General features: G+C 41.4%; 3 protein-coding genes across 4 annotated transcripts in view; 1 reads left to right on the top strand and 2 right to left on the bottom strand.

Moving 5' to 3' along the window:
• slx4ip (SLX4 interacting protein) overlaps window positions 1–1,872 on the bottom strand; it is a 41,814-nt gene extending 39,942 nt beyond the window's left edge. The window contains exons 1-2 of one of the 2 annotated variants that reach the window (XM_061838039.1): window positions 1,595–1,872; window positions 1,370–1,429 (exon numbers count right to left, since the gene is read on the bottom strand). In XM_061838039.1, coding sequence (XP_061694023.1) covers window positions 1,370–1,396 — 27 coding nt within the window. In that variant the 5' untranslated portion in view covers window positions 1,397–1,429; window positions 1,595–1,872. The other variant, XM_061838041.1, reaches the window with a different exon arrangement.
• A 169-nt stretch (window positions 1,873–2,041) lies between these two features.
• mkks (MKKS centrosomal shuttling protein) lies at window positions 2,042–4,544 on the top strand. The gene is made up of 4 exons (XM_061838038.1): window positions 2,042–3,082; window positions 3,688–3,869; window positions 3,947–4,057; window positions 4,125–4,544. The coding sequence occupies exons 1-4, from the start codon at window positions 2,098–2,100 to the stop codon at window positions 4,542–4,544; spliced, it is 1,698 nt and encodes a 565-aa protein (XP_061694022.1). The 5' UTR covers window positions 2,042–2,097.
• A 518-nt stretch (window positions 4,545–5,062) lies between these two features.
• Window positions 5,063–12,113, bottom strand: srd5a2b (steroid-5-alpha-reductase, alpha polypeptide 2b). Its single transcript, XM_061836695.1, has 5 exons — window positions 11,839–12,113; window positions 8,613–8,773; window positions 6,077–6,178; window positions 5,843–5,993; window positions 5,063–5,746 (listed from the first exon to the last, which is right to left on the bottom strand). Exons 1-5 carry the CDS (start codon window positions 12,111–12,113, stop codon window positions 5,680–5,682), a joined length of 756 nt encoding a protein of 251 aa, XP_061692679.1. The 3' UTR covers window positions 5,063–5,679.
• Window positions 12,114–15,427: the final 3,314 nt, after the last annotated feature.

The raw sequence follows: 15,427 nt of genomic DNA, 5'->3' as shown, positions 1-15,427 counted from the left end.
TGAAATGATCAGTTTTTTGGCATGTGTATTTCGTCGAGCACCATCCATCCCATTTAATTGCCAAAATCCATCGATCTTTTCTCGTCTTTTCAGCTGGTATTCCATAGAATGATCTATTCGAAGAACTGTCTCGTCTATTGTGACAACTAATAGAACAATAGGTCTTGGGCATTGTGAAAAATGTGTTCCGGTTCAATGACTCCCATACTGCCGAGCAGTTTTGTTTGACTGGCAGTATGGCACAATGAATCGTCATGTGCACGATCTCTATACCAGTATGTACATTGTTATGAATTAAGAATAGTGAAATCCCAAATTTTCCTACAATCTGAGAATGTACTGATTACGAGATCCACTAAAATCTCCTCAAATAATGAGCATAGCTGAATAATCAAGGATGCTGTAACCTCCAATCAGCCAATTGTCACTTTCGGTAATCTACTTCTGGGGGGAAAAAATGACTTTGTATCGTACAGCATAATCATCAGCATCTATCCATGTATTTTCTGAGCCGCTTCTCCTCACAAGAGCCCCGGCCGGGAGTGCTGGAGCCTATCACAGCTACCTTCGGGCAGGAAGCAGGCTACACTCTGAACTGGTTGCCAGCCATTTTCTATATATTTTGTTTTCATTTGGGTTGCAGGTGAGTTTGAGCTTGCCTATCCCAGCTAACTTTTATGAGCAACAGGCAAGGTACAATGCTGGAATGGGGTCCACACATTCACAAAGCACATACAGTGTACAGGCAAACAACCACTCACTCACATTCAGACTCGTGGAGTATGGATAATTTTATGTCTTCAATTAACCTGACATGCATGTTTTTAAGTCTGAGTAACTGGACAAAACCCCACGCAAACACGTGGAGAACATGCAAACGCCATCCAGTAAGACCGGTGTCGACATTCCAACGCTGGACAGTAGAAAAAGGTTCGGCAAATCGAACATCTCTGATATCTACCTTTGAATTAAACATCTGAAAACAACCGAGGGGCAGTATTGTTTTTTTATGCGACATTAGCCATTCGAACTTTTCTGAAACAGCTGACATGAGCGTAATAAAGAAAAGAGTACCAGCAGTATCTGGAATTGCGTAGTGTTCAGTAGATTTCGCAGGGGGGAAAAAAGTGTTTCATCGTTGTGTTTGAATAAAATTGTGCAAGTCCAGAAATCTACTTTAAAAAGATATACTGTACTTTACTATAACCACGGATGAGGTAGATCGTAGGGTTTGTATAGGATGAGATAGATTCAGAAATCCTAGCTGAACAAAACACACTGTATCGTCTGTAATACAAACTGTACACACATAAAAACTCCAATAACGTTAGAACGCTCTAGATGTTTAATGTATTCCCCTTCTACTTACCTTAATGACAAATTTTAGAGGCGCCATTTCAGTTAATCGTGAAGTACACTAGTCCTGCGTCTAAAAGAATACAGTACAGAATTAACTTCTACGAATTCGACAATTAAACGTGCATCTGTTAAACAACTGTCTGCCTCCCTCATAATTATTAAGGAGAACACCACGTATCAATCTACAAATATACTGTATCTACTGACTGTATTGTAAAATATGGCGATAACTTACCGACCGCCGGTAATTTTGAAATTCTGTCCAGTGATTTGGCTGCCGAAGATGACGTCACACTCGATGTATGATCATGCGACCAACATAAAGTCGCTTATTTTAACATACTAAGAAAAATAAACCTTGATTTTTTTTTGTTTTATATCACTGTAAGTTAGCGCTGAAAATCAATTGTAACCGAAGCAAATTCGAAATATTTTCATTAATGCGACGGCTGGACAAGTTGGACCAACAAGACCCAACGCTACGGTCACTCCAATGGAAACAAGTATTCCCGATCAAAGCCTGTATTATATTTGAATAAAGAAATTATTCAAATGGTTATATTTTACCAAAGAACGATCACCAGTTAGATAAATATAAAGAATGTAAAAAAGCAAAAAGGTTTAATATCTCTATGTTTTCACGTTTTTCTGATGTATTTGTAATTATCATCAGGCAAAGGCGTAGCTCTCCGCACACCAATATTTTTTTCAAGCGCTCGCTTTGGGACAGGAAATGTGATGTCTCGACTCGTTAAGAAATCACCAGCGCTTTGCACCGATTTGCCACTGGAAAATGGTGACATTTTGAAAAAGCTTCATGTTATGGGTCAGGTTCTCAGATCTTGTTTCGGCCCATCGGGCAGACTGAAACACATCCACAACAACATCGGAGGGGAAGTTGTGACCACCTCAACGTCTTCAGTGTTACTTCCAGCCATTTCTTCTTCGACACCGTTTCTAAATTTAATTTTAGCCTCCATTCGCAATCACATATCTCGTTTTAGTGACTGCGGGTTGTTTGCAGCTATTCTTTGTGTGACTCTTATTGAACAAGTCAAGCAGTCTGGTCTAAGAGGAAACCAGGCCATCAGGATTAATAAACATCTGTTGGATCTGTGCACTAATTATCTTCACCAAGAGGAATGTGGCTGTAAAGTGAAGCTCGACTTGTGCAGTAGCCAAGACTTAATTACGTTGGCTTGCAGTATTCTCCGCAGCAAACCAGGCAGTTTGCTCACAGAGTTTGAAGTATTTCACATCAGCAAGTTGGCAGTGCAAGCATTTTTACTAACTGTGCCGTCTAACAACACTGGTTTTGTAACCCTGGGAAGGACAATAATTGTGTCTATTGAGGGTCTTCCTGTAATGGAATCAACTTTGTTTCCTGGATTATTACTTGACATTACTGATGGGTTTGAGGACTCTGAGGTGAAGAATCACTCATCTGATCACCTGCGAGTGCTATTGTTTAGCACATCCCTTGCTGGGGATCTTGCTGAAATAGGAGATGGAGCGATTGAGGTCCACCATGGCGGTGACATTGACTCTCAGATCCTGGATCACCTCCTCAAGATTGGCAAACAAGCATTGAAAGATGATGTGAAGCTGTTTGTGTGCCAGAAGGTCATCCATCCAGTTCTCCAGCAATTCTTAAGGAGTCATGGCATCATTGTTGTGGAGCGAGTTGGGATCGATCTCATGCAGCCTCTTGCTCAGCTCACAGGTAGCCACAACCTGAAACATCATTGTAAAAGTCACGTTTTGCTGTAAATGAATGAATGAATTCAATGCTAGTTGTATCCTACTTTGGGTTAAATGTTAAACTTTTTTTTTTTAAAGGTTTGAAGGTCCTGTATTTTGGCTAATTAGATAGACCCACATAGAGTGACTCTCTCTACCTCTATCATGGAGTTAGTAGAAAAGTTGATTTCATTTTGAAAACAGGTTTTGTCATTCGAGTGTCCAGAAAAGGCCCCTCTGTTTGACAGTTTTGTAGCATTGGCCGTATTACGTTAAGACCACCCACTTTCCTCTGATTGCTTCGGTATTAGAAGACCCATTTGTGAGAGCACACACGTTTGTTATGTTGACAGTGATGCCTCAGTAGTCAAGATATTCACTACTGATGTCGATAATTCGAGGGACCTGATTTCACACCTCGGAAGAAAAAAAGTCTGGGAGTCAGGAATGCTTGGATGATTTAATTCTTATTTCACATTCACATCCCAAATCCTAGAAAAAGGTGGCTTGGCAAAAGATATCCATTGTGTCTGTAACCTGTGTGACTGCCTTCATCCATCCCACCTTTTTATTCCGCGACCGCTACAGGGGCCCAGCCTGTGGCAACATTATACACTACAATCCCTCTCAAGGCCTATGGAATGGTGGGGAATGTCAATTCTAGACATTTTGGATCCAAGACTATGCTGCATTTACATCCTGCTGAGGAGTCTGTGATTTGCACCGCAATCCTCTGCCACAGAAATGAGACGATGTTAAATGAATTGAAGGTATGAACAGGTAAGAAAAAAAAAAGTTGATAAACAGTAATGCATGTTGTTTATTTTTGTCTGTGTGGCCATTAAAGGTGGCATGCCAGAAGACCGAACACATTTTACGACTTACCCTGAGGGAACCGTTTGCTTTACTTGGAGGCGGCTGCACTGAGACCCACCTAGCTGCTTACATCAGATACCAGGTATGAGCAAAACTCTTCTCGTTTACTTTTACTATTTACGCCACTTCTTTGTTTTATTTTAATCTAGAGTGACAAAACTGGAAGTACATCGGTGTTAGGCTGCTCACAAATCGAGTACCTGCTTGGTGTAGACGCTTTCTGCAGTTCACTTGAGTCAGTGGCTGCAGCACTACAGCATGACAGTGGGAATTCTCTCATTGACTTGACATGCGCCCACCACTGGACTCTTCCAAAAGATTTGATACAAAAGGACATGGAGGCTTCTGTGAGCAGGTGTGGCTGTGGACTGATGGAGAATAGAAGCAAGAAGTGGTGTCACTTGAACACGAAATATCCAGTATTCTCACCTGTATCCCTGTGTAAAGATGTTACCGTGCAGGCATGTGTGCTTGACTCCTTTACAGCAAAACTCAATGCTTTACAAGTTGCCATAGAAACTGTTAATGTTGGTCTCGATATACAATATATAATACAAGATATAAATTAACTCGAAATGTTTACTGTGGTCTGTGACAAGAAATGAAAGGTGTGCCCCGCCTCTCGCCCAGTATCAGCTGGGAGAGGCTACAGGACACCCCCAACCCTCGTAAGGATAAGCTGGATGGATGGTTGGATGGATTCCGTCCATCCGTGGTATGTCCTGATCAGGATTGCAGGGAGCTTGAACTGACCTGAGGTGATGGTGGACTCCACCGTGGGTTGGTCACCACTCAATCACAGGGGAAATAGAGAGATTCAAACTAACAGTCACACCATCACTGAGTGGCAATTGAACCCATGCTGCAGGCAGCCACAAAGGTTAGGTGAGTATCCCACTAAATGGTGACAAGTTCATTGTGGTTCAAGAGCAAAATACATCTTAATTTGATGTCAGGTAGGCAGTAAAATCAAAGGATAATTAATATAACACTTTAATACAAAGCAATACAAGTGCATGAGAGGAAAAAAATGAAGGGACAAGAGAGGTCTTCAATTTATCTTGGAGAGACACGGGTTTGGCTGACCAGCTGCAACTCCAACACCCGTTCTGAGTCAGCCTTACCGGTGTCCCTCTTATTATTAGTTGTTCAAAACAAAGGGTCACAAGATTACAAAACATGGAGGAACAGATGGCAATACCAACAGAAAGATGAATACTTAAGTAAACATTTCTTCAAAGCTGCAGCATTGTTCTGATAAACCTGCTAGAGATCAGCAGGGCATCTGATTTACAGCATGTTTATGGTGTTGAGGAGTATCTGCTTTGAAGTCAGCAAGGGGGTGCATCACTTCTCAAGGTGTTGCTGAGTCACACTTCGGGTCACACAGCCACTCGCAAAGAGAAACATTCAGGCAAGGATGATATATACAAATGCATGATAAAATAATAAATCTAACAGTTCTGGTATTACAATCCAGATGGCCTGAACTCCTGTAAGGCTAAAGGGGAAGCTAACTTAAAAGTTTTTGTGTGTTGTAAATCTAAGGATCTACAATAAATGTATACAGGCCTGCTTGCCAGTGAAACAGTATGGCTCAATAAAGCTACTTTTGCACATGAACAAGATATAAGAAGCAAATGCATATATGTGAAACCCCTGGGCCTATCAGCCGTTGTCTTCGGATCACAATGTGGTGTTTTTTCAAAGTAAAAATGGAATTACAGCTTTTCGAGATTTTGGGTAATCCTTGAATTTCTCCTTGTAAAACCTAAAAAAAAATGACAAAGAAGAAATAAGATACTCTGCCACTCTGTTGGTATGTGGTATAGTTTGTCTGTATTGGTAAGCTTCTGGTAATTGTCACCTGTGATGGTAGATGGCTCTTGCGCCTATGAAGCACATAGTAAACACAGCAAACGAGAGCGATGGAAGGCCCCAAGTTGCCATGGCGTAGCCAAACCACTCAAAAATCTCTCCAAAGTAATTTGGAGCAGATATATATTCAAAAAGGCCTCCTGGGGTAAAAATTCAAACACAATGCAGGCGATTCCACAAATCTCATACCATATAGTTAACCAGGGTATAAACTGTTTCTTACCTGTAGGGACCTTGTAAATCAATTCTCCCTTTTTCCTCAAGTTACGTAGACGATAATCACTGTATATATTGATTGCCATTCCGGTGTAAAATTGTAATAAACCTAAAATAAATTCATAAATTATTCATTTAAAATAATTTACAGTAGCTATAAAGTACACAGGTGGAAACATTGTTGGTACCCCTATTCATGAAAAAAAGATTCAATGTTAAATAAAATCTCAAAAGTAAATGTAATTTTACTTCAAATTAAACAGAACTTTGTGATATGCAGTGAAAGCAGGGAGCATGCAGAGGAACAATTTGAAAGATGTAGACATGCACTGGAAAGGAGAGGAATGAAGATTAGCCGAAGTAAAACATATGTGCGTGAATGAGAGAGGTGGAGGGGGAAGAGTGAGGCTACAGGGAGAAGAAATAGCGAGGGTGGAGGACTTCAAATATTTAGGGTCAACAATCCAGAGCAACGGTGAGTGTGGTAAGGAAGTGAAGAAACGGGTCCAAGCAGGTTGGAACAGCTGGCGGAAGGTGTCTGGTGTGTTATGTGACAGAAGAGTGTCTGCTAGGATGAAGGGCAAAGTTTACAAAACAGTGGTGAGGCCGGCCATGATGTACGGATTAGAGACGGTGCCACTGAAGAAACAACAGGAAGCAGAACTGGAGGTGGCAGAAATAAAGATGTCGAGGTTCTCGCTCGGAGTGAGCAGGTTGGATAGAATTAGAAATGAGCTCATTAGAGGAACAGCCAAAGTTGGATGTTTTGGAGATAAGATTCGAGAGAGCAGACTTCAATGGTTTGGACATGTTCAGAGGCGAGAGAGTGAGTATATTGGTGGAAGGGTGCTGAGGATGGAGCTGCCAGGCAAAAGAGCGAGAGGAAGACCAAAAAGAAGGTTTATGGCTGTGGTGAGGGAAGACATGAGGGCAGTTGGAGTTAGGAAGATGCAGAAGATAGGCTAAGATGGAAAAAGATGACACGTTGTGGCGAGCCCTAACGGGACAAGCCGAAAGGAAAAGAAGGAACACCAGAACTCAGTAACAACTTTTGAATTGTGGTTCAACAGAATTATGAAAAAGGAAACATGCCTGGACAAAAGGGATGGTACTGTTTAGAAGAGATTGATGAAAATACTTTGACCATCAGGATATGTTAAACTAAAATGTATCCCCAAATTAACATCTTAAACTCATAATCCATCAATCTGCCATTTTATAGGTTGTCACTGTGCTGGAGGTTGTTTGCTACATTGGGTACATTGGGTGAGATAAAATATTTAATTATCATTGTTGGTAATAAAGCCTGTTTCATTCATTATTTTTAATTAATCAGTTGAACCACAATTCAAATGCAATTTAAGATTTTCATTGGTTGATTTTCAGTACATTTTGATTAAAAATTGTATTTGTCAGTTTGAAGTTATTTCAGTATCTTATATTTCCCATTATCAGAGGACTACCAAAAATGTTGTCAATGCATGTACGTATCTTCCAGTGTATGTAAAGTGCCACGAGAAAGTATTCACACACCTTTACCTTTAAAAGTTTTTGCTAAGACTTATTTTTAAAGCTGAGTTGAGTAAAGTTTTCCTAAAAAAAAAAAAAGAAAATATACATCGAACATCCCGTGATGACAAAGGAAACATATTTGTGTGACTTTATAAAGAATGCAAACATTAAAACTATAGTATTCAGACCCTGTGCACTGATGCTCAAATTTAAAGTGCAGGTGCATCTGGGGTTCCACCAATCATCCTTGAGATGGTTCTGCAACTTGAACGTAATGCATCTGTGGTAACTTCAGTTGATTGAACATCATTTGGAATGGCACACACCTCTCTATAGTTGGCAGTGCATATGGAAGAAGAAACCAACAAGGTCTGCAGACCGCTGAGACTGGATAGTGTTCAGGCACAAATCTGAGGAAGGACACAAAAGAATTACAGCAGCAAAGATCCCGAAAAGCACTGGGGTCTTGATTATTTTGAAATGGTGAAACCACCAAGACACATCTGTGTTCTGGCCGTCTGACCAAGCTGGGTAACCAGGGAAGAAGGGTATTGATCAGGGGCGAAGAAGAACCCAATGGACAATTAGGTGGAGTTCCAGTGTTCTCTTGCAGGGTTAGGAGAACCATCCATAAAGTTAACCACTGCTAACGCACAACACTAATCAGGTCTTTATGGTAGAGAAAAAAACAAAACAGGTATGCCAAGCTTGTAAAGACATACTCAAAAAGACTTCAGACTGAAATTGCTGAGATGGTGCTTCGGCAAAATATTATACCAAGGGTGTGAATACTTATGTTTGCATTATGCTTACACTGTCTGACAATGTGTTTTTACTTGTCTTTATGGGATATATATACATACATATATTTTTAACTATACTCAAGTCAGCTTTAGAAAAAGTCTATAACAGCAAAATGTAGAAAAAGTGAAGGAGTGTGAATACTTTCTGGTGGCACTGGATGTGAGGGATGCACTTCTTATAACAGAATTTAACCTATCCAAGAGCTGCAATAGCATTTTCATACCCACCAATCTTCAGACGACAGTCTGTTTTCCACTCATCCAGCCGAGCACAATGCAACAGGTAGTGTCCCTGCAAGAATCCATTCACAGAGCAAACGATAACTGCTGCCAGCATCACACTGAGTGGGTAAGGATTTCCTCTGATCAGCAGTGAATAGATGAATGTTCTGGGATCAATAGAGGGTTCACAAAACAAGTCATATATTTAGCTCTGCATATTCAGTTTTTGTTTTTGATCTGTTGTCATTGTTTGCAGGAAATTTTATACGTGGTATTCCCATTCCCCATTACATAGCGTACATCACTTACTATTGTGAAGTCATGATAAAAATCAGCAGGAAGGGAGCGCAATCATATAAATGCTAGATATGCCAACGCACTGCAGCTGCCCATGTGGCGGCCATGTTGAGGAGGTGATGCCAAAACGTATGCTATCAACATGCGTCTTTTGTTTTCTTGCCATCCACACATGCAATGCACTGATGACACTGACCTCCCCATTGTAGTGTCACCATTAGCACGGAAGTCAAAATGGGCGTTTCAGATCTACCAATACTGTACATGGCTATGAGTAACACCCAATAATACCGTAGTAATACTGAAAAACTGCAGTAATGTCTAGATCAGGCGACAGGTTTTAGCCCCGATATTGACCGGATTAGTTATCGCGGCCAATAGCCCAGATTCAGTTGGACATATTTTGTCAGGAAACACAAAGCTTCTCGCACTGCGACATAATCCACAACCAACAATTAGGTCTAACGATGACCCTATGGGTGGCATGGTGGAGCTGCTGGAAAGCGTTGGCCTCACAGTTCAGAAGTCCCGGGTTTGATCCTGGGCCCGCCTGTGTGGAGTTTGCATGTTCTCCCAATCTCTGGGTGGGTTTTCTCCGGGCTCTGGTTTCCTCCCACATCCCAAAAACATGCAACATTAATTTGACACTCTAAATTGCCTGTTGGTGTGATTCTGAGTGCGACTGTTTGTCTCGATGTGCTCTGCTATTGGCTGGTAACCAGTTCAGGGTGTACCCTGCCTTCTGCCTGTTGACAGCTGGGATAGGCTCCAGCACTCCCTGCAACCCTTGTGAGGATAAGCGGCTAAGAAGATGGATGGATGGATACCCCTATGGCGTGAAAATGAAAGGTCTAGCTGCCAGCATGTTCTTTTTAGCTATCCTTCTGCGTGACAAGTCCCAACAGCGCACCTTCATGTCGAATCAATAGGATTGCGTATTCCAACCGGTTCATTGCTTCCTGTGCCTGTTTTTGGTCAGCATGCTCGCTCGCATTGCCAACATTTTTAAACACACACACAAACCGATGCTTATCATACACTTAGGCTACATAACATTATGTTACCTACTTGCAATTTGTATTGTATTAAAAGTATGTGAACATACGTCAAGCTCTTCTTGAATAGAAACCCCACTTCCAAGCATCAGTGATGACAGCATGCTTTTCCTCTTTTTGTTCTCCCCCCCCTTCCCCAAGTAGGTACATTGGTGCAATCCATTGTTGTTATTGTCACCATGGTAATGGGTATAGAGCTTGAGCACGTGAGACACCATTTTCACGGTGGCAAATTACCGGTCAAACAGAGCTACGCAACATTGTGGGAGACATCTAACCGGAGAATATTTACAATACCTGAGACCAGTTTTGGTGTTGGTCATCACAACATACGAGACAGATATTCAAAGAGATCATTTTATAGCATACCATCTGAAAAGACTAAAAATGATCGATGACTCATTTGAGAACAATGCGTATTTAAATAAAGAAAATGAAACCATCTGTCGCAGAGAGGTTTACGTGCGGCAGCGATACACTTCTGTGTACAGAGGAGCCGACTCACTGTCCTTTTTTTTTTTTTTTCAGACTTAGTTAATGAATGAGAACCAGGAGCAATTTATTTAAATATTGGTATTTGTATGGAATACCATCTGAAAAGACCAAAAATGATCGATGGATTTTGGCAATTAAACGTGATGGATGGTGCCCAACCAAATACACATGCCTGTGTAGCGATCATTTCATTTCAGGTAGGAGTTAATCTTCTCAATCTCAAATTACCACTAACTATCTATAATGCCAAATTGACTCATTTGAGAACGATCCATATTTAAAAAAAAAAGAGAAAATAAACAGTCAGTCGCAAAGAAGGTTTTGGGAGGTTTAAGTGTGGCAGCGATACGCTTTCGTGTACGGAGGCGCCGTCTCCGTCCTCTCTTTTTTTTTTTTTTTGTAAATCATAATGAATGCGAGTTTGTGTAAAACCAGGGGTCATTTATTAAAATATTGGTATTTGTATTGAAAAAAATCTGAGTGGCTCCATCGCTACGTGGGATTTAGAGAACAGATTCAGCAACAAAATACAGGACTCGGTTGTGTGATGTTCTCTTCTCCGAAAAAGAGCTTCCGTGTCAGAAGGTGCGTGTCCGTCTCCCACAGTAGGGGCCACAGCGTGTTTTCAATGGCAAATGTCCGGGGGTGACGTCACGGACAGGGGATGCAGCCAATATGGCGACCACTTGGATGTCGTCGAATGACACTCCCGCAGCTTTGCGCATGGATGATGCGCTCTCCGCTCATATTTATTTTTTTGTATAGACATTGAAGTGAATAATGTTATATGTATTTTTCATTACAATATCTATTTTAGAATGTTTATAGGGATGACACTTGACCTTTAAGTTGTCAATCCCATATTCAGTGAATCTACTGCAAATGTTTTACCCAACAAAGTCGGAGTACCTTCAGAAAATTCACACGACCACAGGCACAAAATGCAAACTCCACATAGGAAGACCAGAGCCTGGATTCTAACTTCCAGGCTTGGAAATAGGAGGCAACTATGCCTACCACTAAGCCGCTGTTTGTCTAATTAAAGACAATACCATTGTGAATGCAGAAATTGAGCAGGGGATTCCAAAATTATGTTTATCTTTTAAAAAAAAAAATTCCAAAGATAACACGTGTATACTCGTATACTACAATATTAGTTTTTTTTCCATGATGACACCCAGCCATCTATAACAAATCCCTGTGTACATTAGGATTTAGTAATTGCATTTTGGATTTTATCAGTTGCTTTCAGTTTCATGCACTGACATGCATGCATTCCTTATTTGTTTTTGCAAGCATTCTTGCCAATAAAATCTAGTTATGTAATGGTTGTCTCTGTTCAAAGAATTTGCAGACAGATCTCATCAGCACTGTCTCTTCTTTACCTGTGAAAATAGTGAAGGCAAAAGGTTCCAAGCAGTAGCATCTTTCCCACACTGTAGGGTTTGTGCGAAGTGAGCATCAGAAGTAGTGGGACCAGAAAAGCTGGCAACTCCTGGAGAAACCAAGCCAGGCGGGCTGGCACCAACCTGGTGTTACGATCGTGTACCATGTGGCGCCCATAGCTGGTTTGAGTTTTCCTGTGGTGGTACAGATGCCATAGTCCTACCAGGATCATGCCAACGCTAAGATAGTTGAGAAAGTCCTCATTGCAGTGCATCCTGTGTGTGTGTGTTTCCTTCCTTTCACTCTGGAGAAGTCTTTAAAAATGTTAAACCAACCTCTGTGGAAATTCTAAAAAGAGAGGTGTGTCTCTAAAGGTCATTGTGTAAATATGCAAATGTGAATGAACGTTTTCCTCTTTGAAGACATTTGGAAAATTACTGTCAACAACAATGTCTTGGTGTCTCATATAATGCCATGATATATTTGGGTGGCGTTTATAAAGCTGCAGATGACAACATTAACATTTTGTCACAAATAAGTTCAAAACATTTTTTTTTAAAAAAAGGTGCAAAATTTCAAGTGAATTTTCATGACACTTTGAACAATAGTCGTCAAATTTATAGGTACATCCAAATATTAAATGTTACACCTACATCTCAAATCTAAATGTCAAATCTATGATATTGAAATGTTAAATATATTTTGAAATATAAAACTTAAATCCAACCATCCATCTATCCAGCCCCTCCCGGGTGACCAAGCTTCTCACCTTATCTCTAAGAAGGAGTCTAGACACCTTGCGTAGGAAATGCATTTCGTCCACTTGTATGCGGGATCGTGTTCTTTTGGTCATGACCCACAGCTTTTAACGATAGGAACATAGCTTGATCAGTAAACTGAAAGTTACGCCTTTCAGCTTAGTTCTTTCTTCACCACAACAGACTGATATAAAGTCCAGATCACTGCAGATGCTGCATTGATCCACCTGTCGATCTCCCATTTATTCTTCCCTCTCTCGTGAACAAGACCCCAAGATACTTGAACTCCTCCACTTAGGGCAGGATCTTCTCCCCGACCTAGAGAAGGTGCACCACCTTTTTCTGACTTGGGACCATAGTCTCAGATTTGGAGGTGCTGATTTTCATCCCAGCCGCTTCAAACTTCATGGCTTCATGGAGCCAACATAATCATCTGCAAAAAGCAGAGCTGTAACACTAAGGCCACCAAACTGGACTCCCTCTATGCTTTGTCTGCGTATAAAAATTCTGCTCATAAAAGTAATCAACAAAATCAGTGACAAAGGCAGCCTTAGCGGAGTCCCACACACTCCCATTAATGCGGACCAAACGCTGATGCTGGTCATACAAGGACCTAACAGCCCGTATCATGGCATTTGGTACCCCATTGTCCTGAAGCACCCCTCACAGGTCTCCCCAAAGTACGCGGTTGAACTCCTTCTCAGAGTCCACAAAACACAGACTGGTTGATCGAACAGGGTTCATACTCAGTCTGACCAAAAAAATTTAGGGGCTTTTTAGGGCCATTCTTAGGGGCTGACACGAAAAATTTCGGGCCGACACGAAAAATTTAGGGCCATCGTGCGAAACCAAGAGTAAGGAAAAAAGACTCACCCAATGGTGCCATCAACCGTTCTTGGTTCATCAAATGTTCCAGCACCTCAGTACCTGTGACAGCAGGGTTCATACTCAGTCTGACCAAAAAAATTTAAGGGCTTTTTAGGGGCATTCTGAGGGGCCATCGTGGGAAATCAAGATAACGGAAAAAAGACTCACACAATGGTGCCATCACCCGTTCTTGGTTCATCTATATACACAAACGTATTCTACTGATGTCTGTTTCAGCACCCCTACTCTAGCTCCTTGAGCCTACCCAGTGCCTCCTCTATTTGTTGCTGCAGAGGTGCCAAAGTGGCTCTCTTGTCCTTTGCTCTGCCTCTGAGTGCATTGGCCTCGGTGATAAACCTGTTTCCTCTTTCCTTCTGCCTCCTCACACAGCCTGTCAGCCTTCTCAATTAGCGTTGGTATGTCAGTCTCTATTCTGGCTTTTTTGGCTTTGAGGCAGTAGAGATGAAAAGTGGGCAGCGATGCCAAATGTAGCCAGGTACAAAGTCTTCCTTTCCCCACAGTGGTACTTTTTAGCAATGTTACTGTCTGGGAACATGACTGCAAACACTTTCGAATTAATTTCATAAGATTTGTAACTGTAATGGCTGCAGATCACTTTTAAAGTCCACACGATCTCTGCCTTTAACGAGTCAGTCTTCGTGTATTAAACTACGTTCATAAAGCCTGACTTCTGGCTGGACAACTGTAGGTGCGCATTAGGGATCGCAACCGCTTACAAATACCAGTTGTAACCGGTTTTCGGATTTTTAAAACCAAAACCGTAATCGGACTTTCGAAATCGGTTAAAATTTCCAATTATTTATTCCAGTTCCGGTACTCCACAATTGCGCTATTTTTTCAACATCATTTCCAGTTTTTTTCAAGTTTCGCTGTTAGAGTGAAGTTGGACTCAAAAGAACATTCAGTTAAATCAAAGAAACATCAAACATGGCATCGAGGAAACGCTCCAAAGTATGGGAGTAAACTTGTTTTATTGGCAGACATCAAAACACTACTCGGATAACAGGGGGAACTCTGTGAACTCGTCACTCCGGAAGAGCAACAACAAAAACAGTCGGTGCGGAACCCCGCACCCCAACTCGAGGTCCCGCGGGTGAATTATGTAAAGACCACTATGGTACCGGTTTTAAAACCGGTAAATCGTTTTTTTTGCTACAACTGTTTGGTTAAAACCGGTTATGAAAGTAAGCGGTTTTTTTTGTGATCCCTAGTGCGCATGCACTGCTAGTACCACTGCCTGAAGTTGATGCTTCACTATCTTGATATTTTAGAAACAGATTCATACCAACAGAAGATGAGAGAGTCTTTGCCAAATCAGCGTGTCTCCTTTTTTTCCGGTGCGACTCCAGCGCTTTGACGCCCATCTTTTCAATCTGGTAACTCTGCTTGCACAGATGGCAGTAAAACATGTGCCGATCTTTTGGATCTCGACAAACCCAGCTCCCAAACTCCTTACTTTCAACCCAAGCTTCTTGAAAAATGCACTTCCCCGTGATACAAGTTGGATCGATGAAAGAACTACGCTACGTCGTAACGAAGACGAAGTGAAATGCCTACTCACGGAAACAAACAATGGAATATCGACAAGATGGTGACTAGTTGTCAAGACGGTGACTTCCGTTGACAATTTCTGGCTGTTTTGGACGCTAGACGGATCGCTATTTTTTTTTACATAAAAGATTAATTTATATTTTAGGGAGAATTTTGGCGGTACAGGTCCTCCCTTTGATTTTTTTTTTTATTCAAGGCCTTTTCGGGGGCTTGACCGGTTTTCGCAGATTTTTAAGGACTTTTAGGAGCCCCTAAATGCACCTTCGAAAATTTAGGGGTTTTTAGGGACTTTTACGGCTGCGTGCGAACCCTGGTAACCCTGTCGAACTGCCAAGCACCCTCAAGGACCCTGGCAAGGGTTTAGAATTTGATATTCAACTTCCCTCTCCAG

Source organism: Syngnathoides biaculeatus, chromosome 12 (assembly GCF_019802595.1).
Source record: "Syngnathoides biaculeatus isolate LvHL_M chromosome 12, ASM1980259v1, whole genome shotgun sequence".
Lineage (NCBI taxonomy): Eukaryota > Metazoa > Chordata > Actinopteri > Syngnathiformes > Syngnathidae > Syngnathoides > Syngnathoides biaculeatus.
This window is presented reverse-complemented; position numbering and strand designations above follow the sequence as displayed.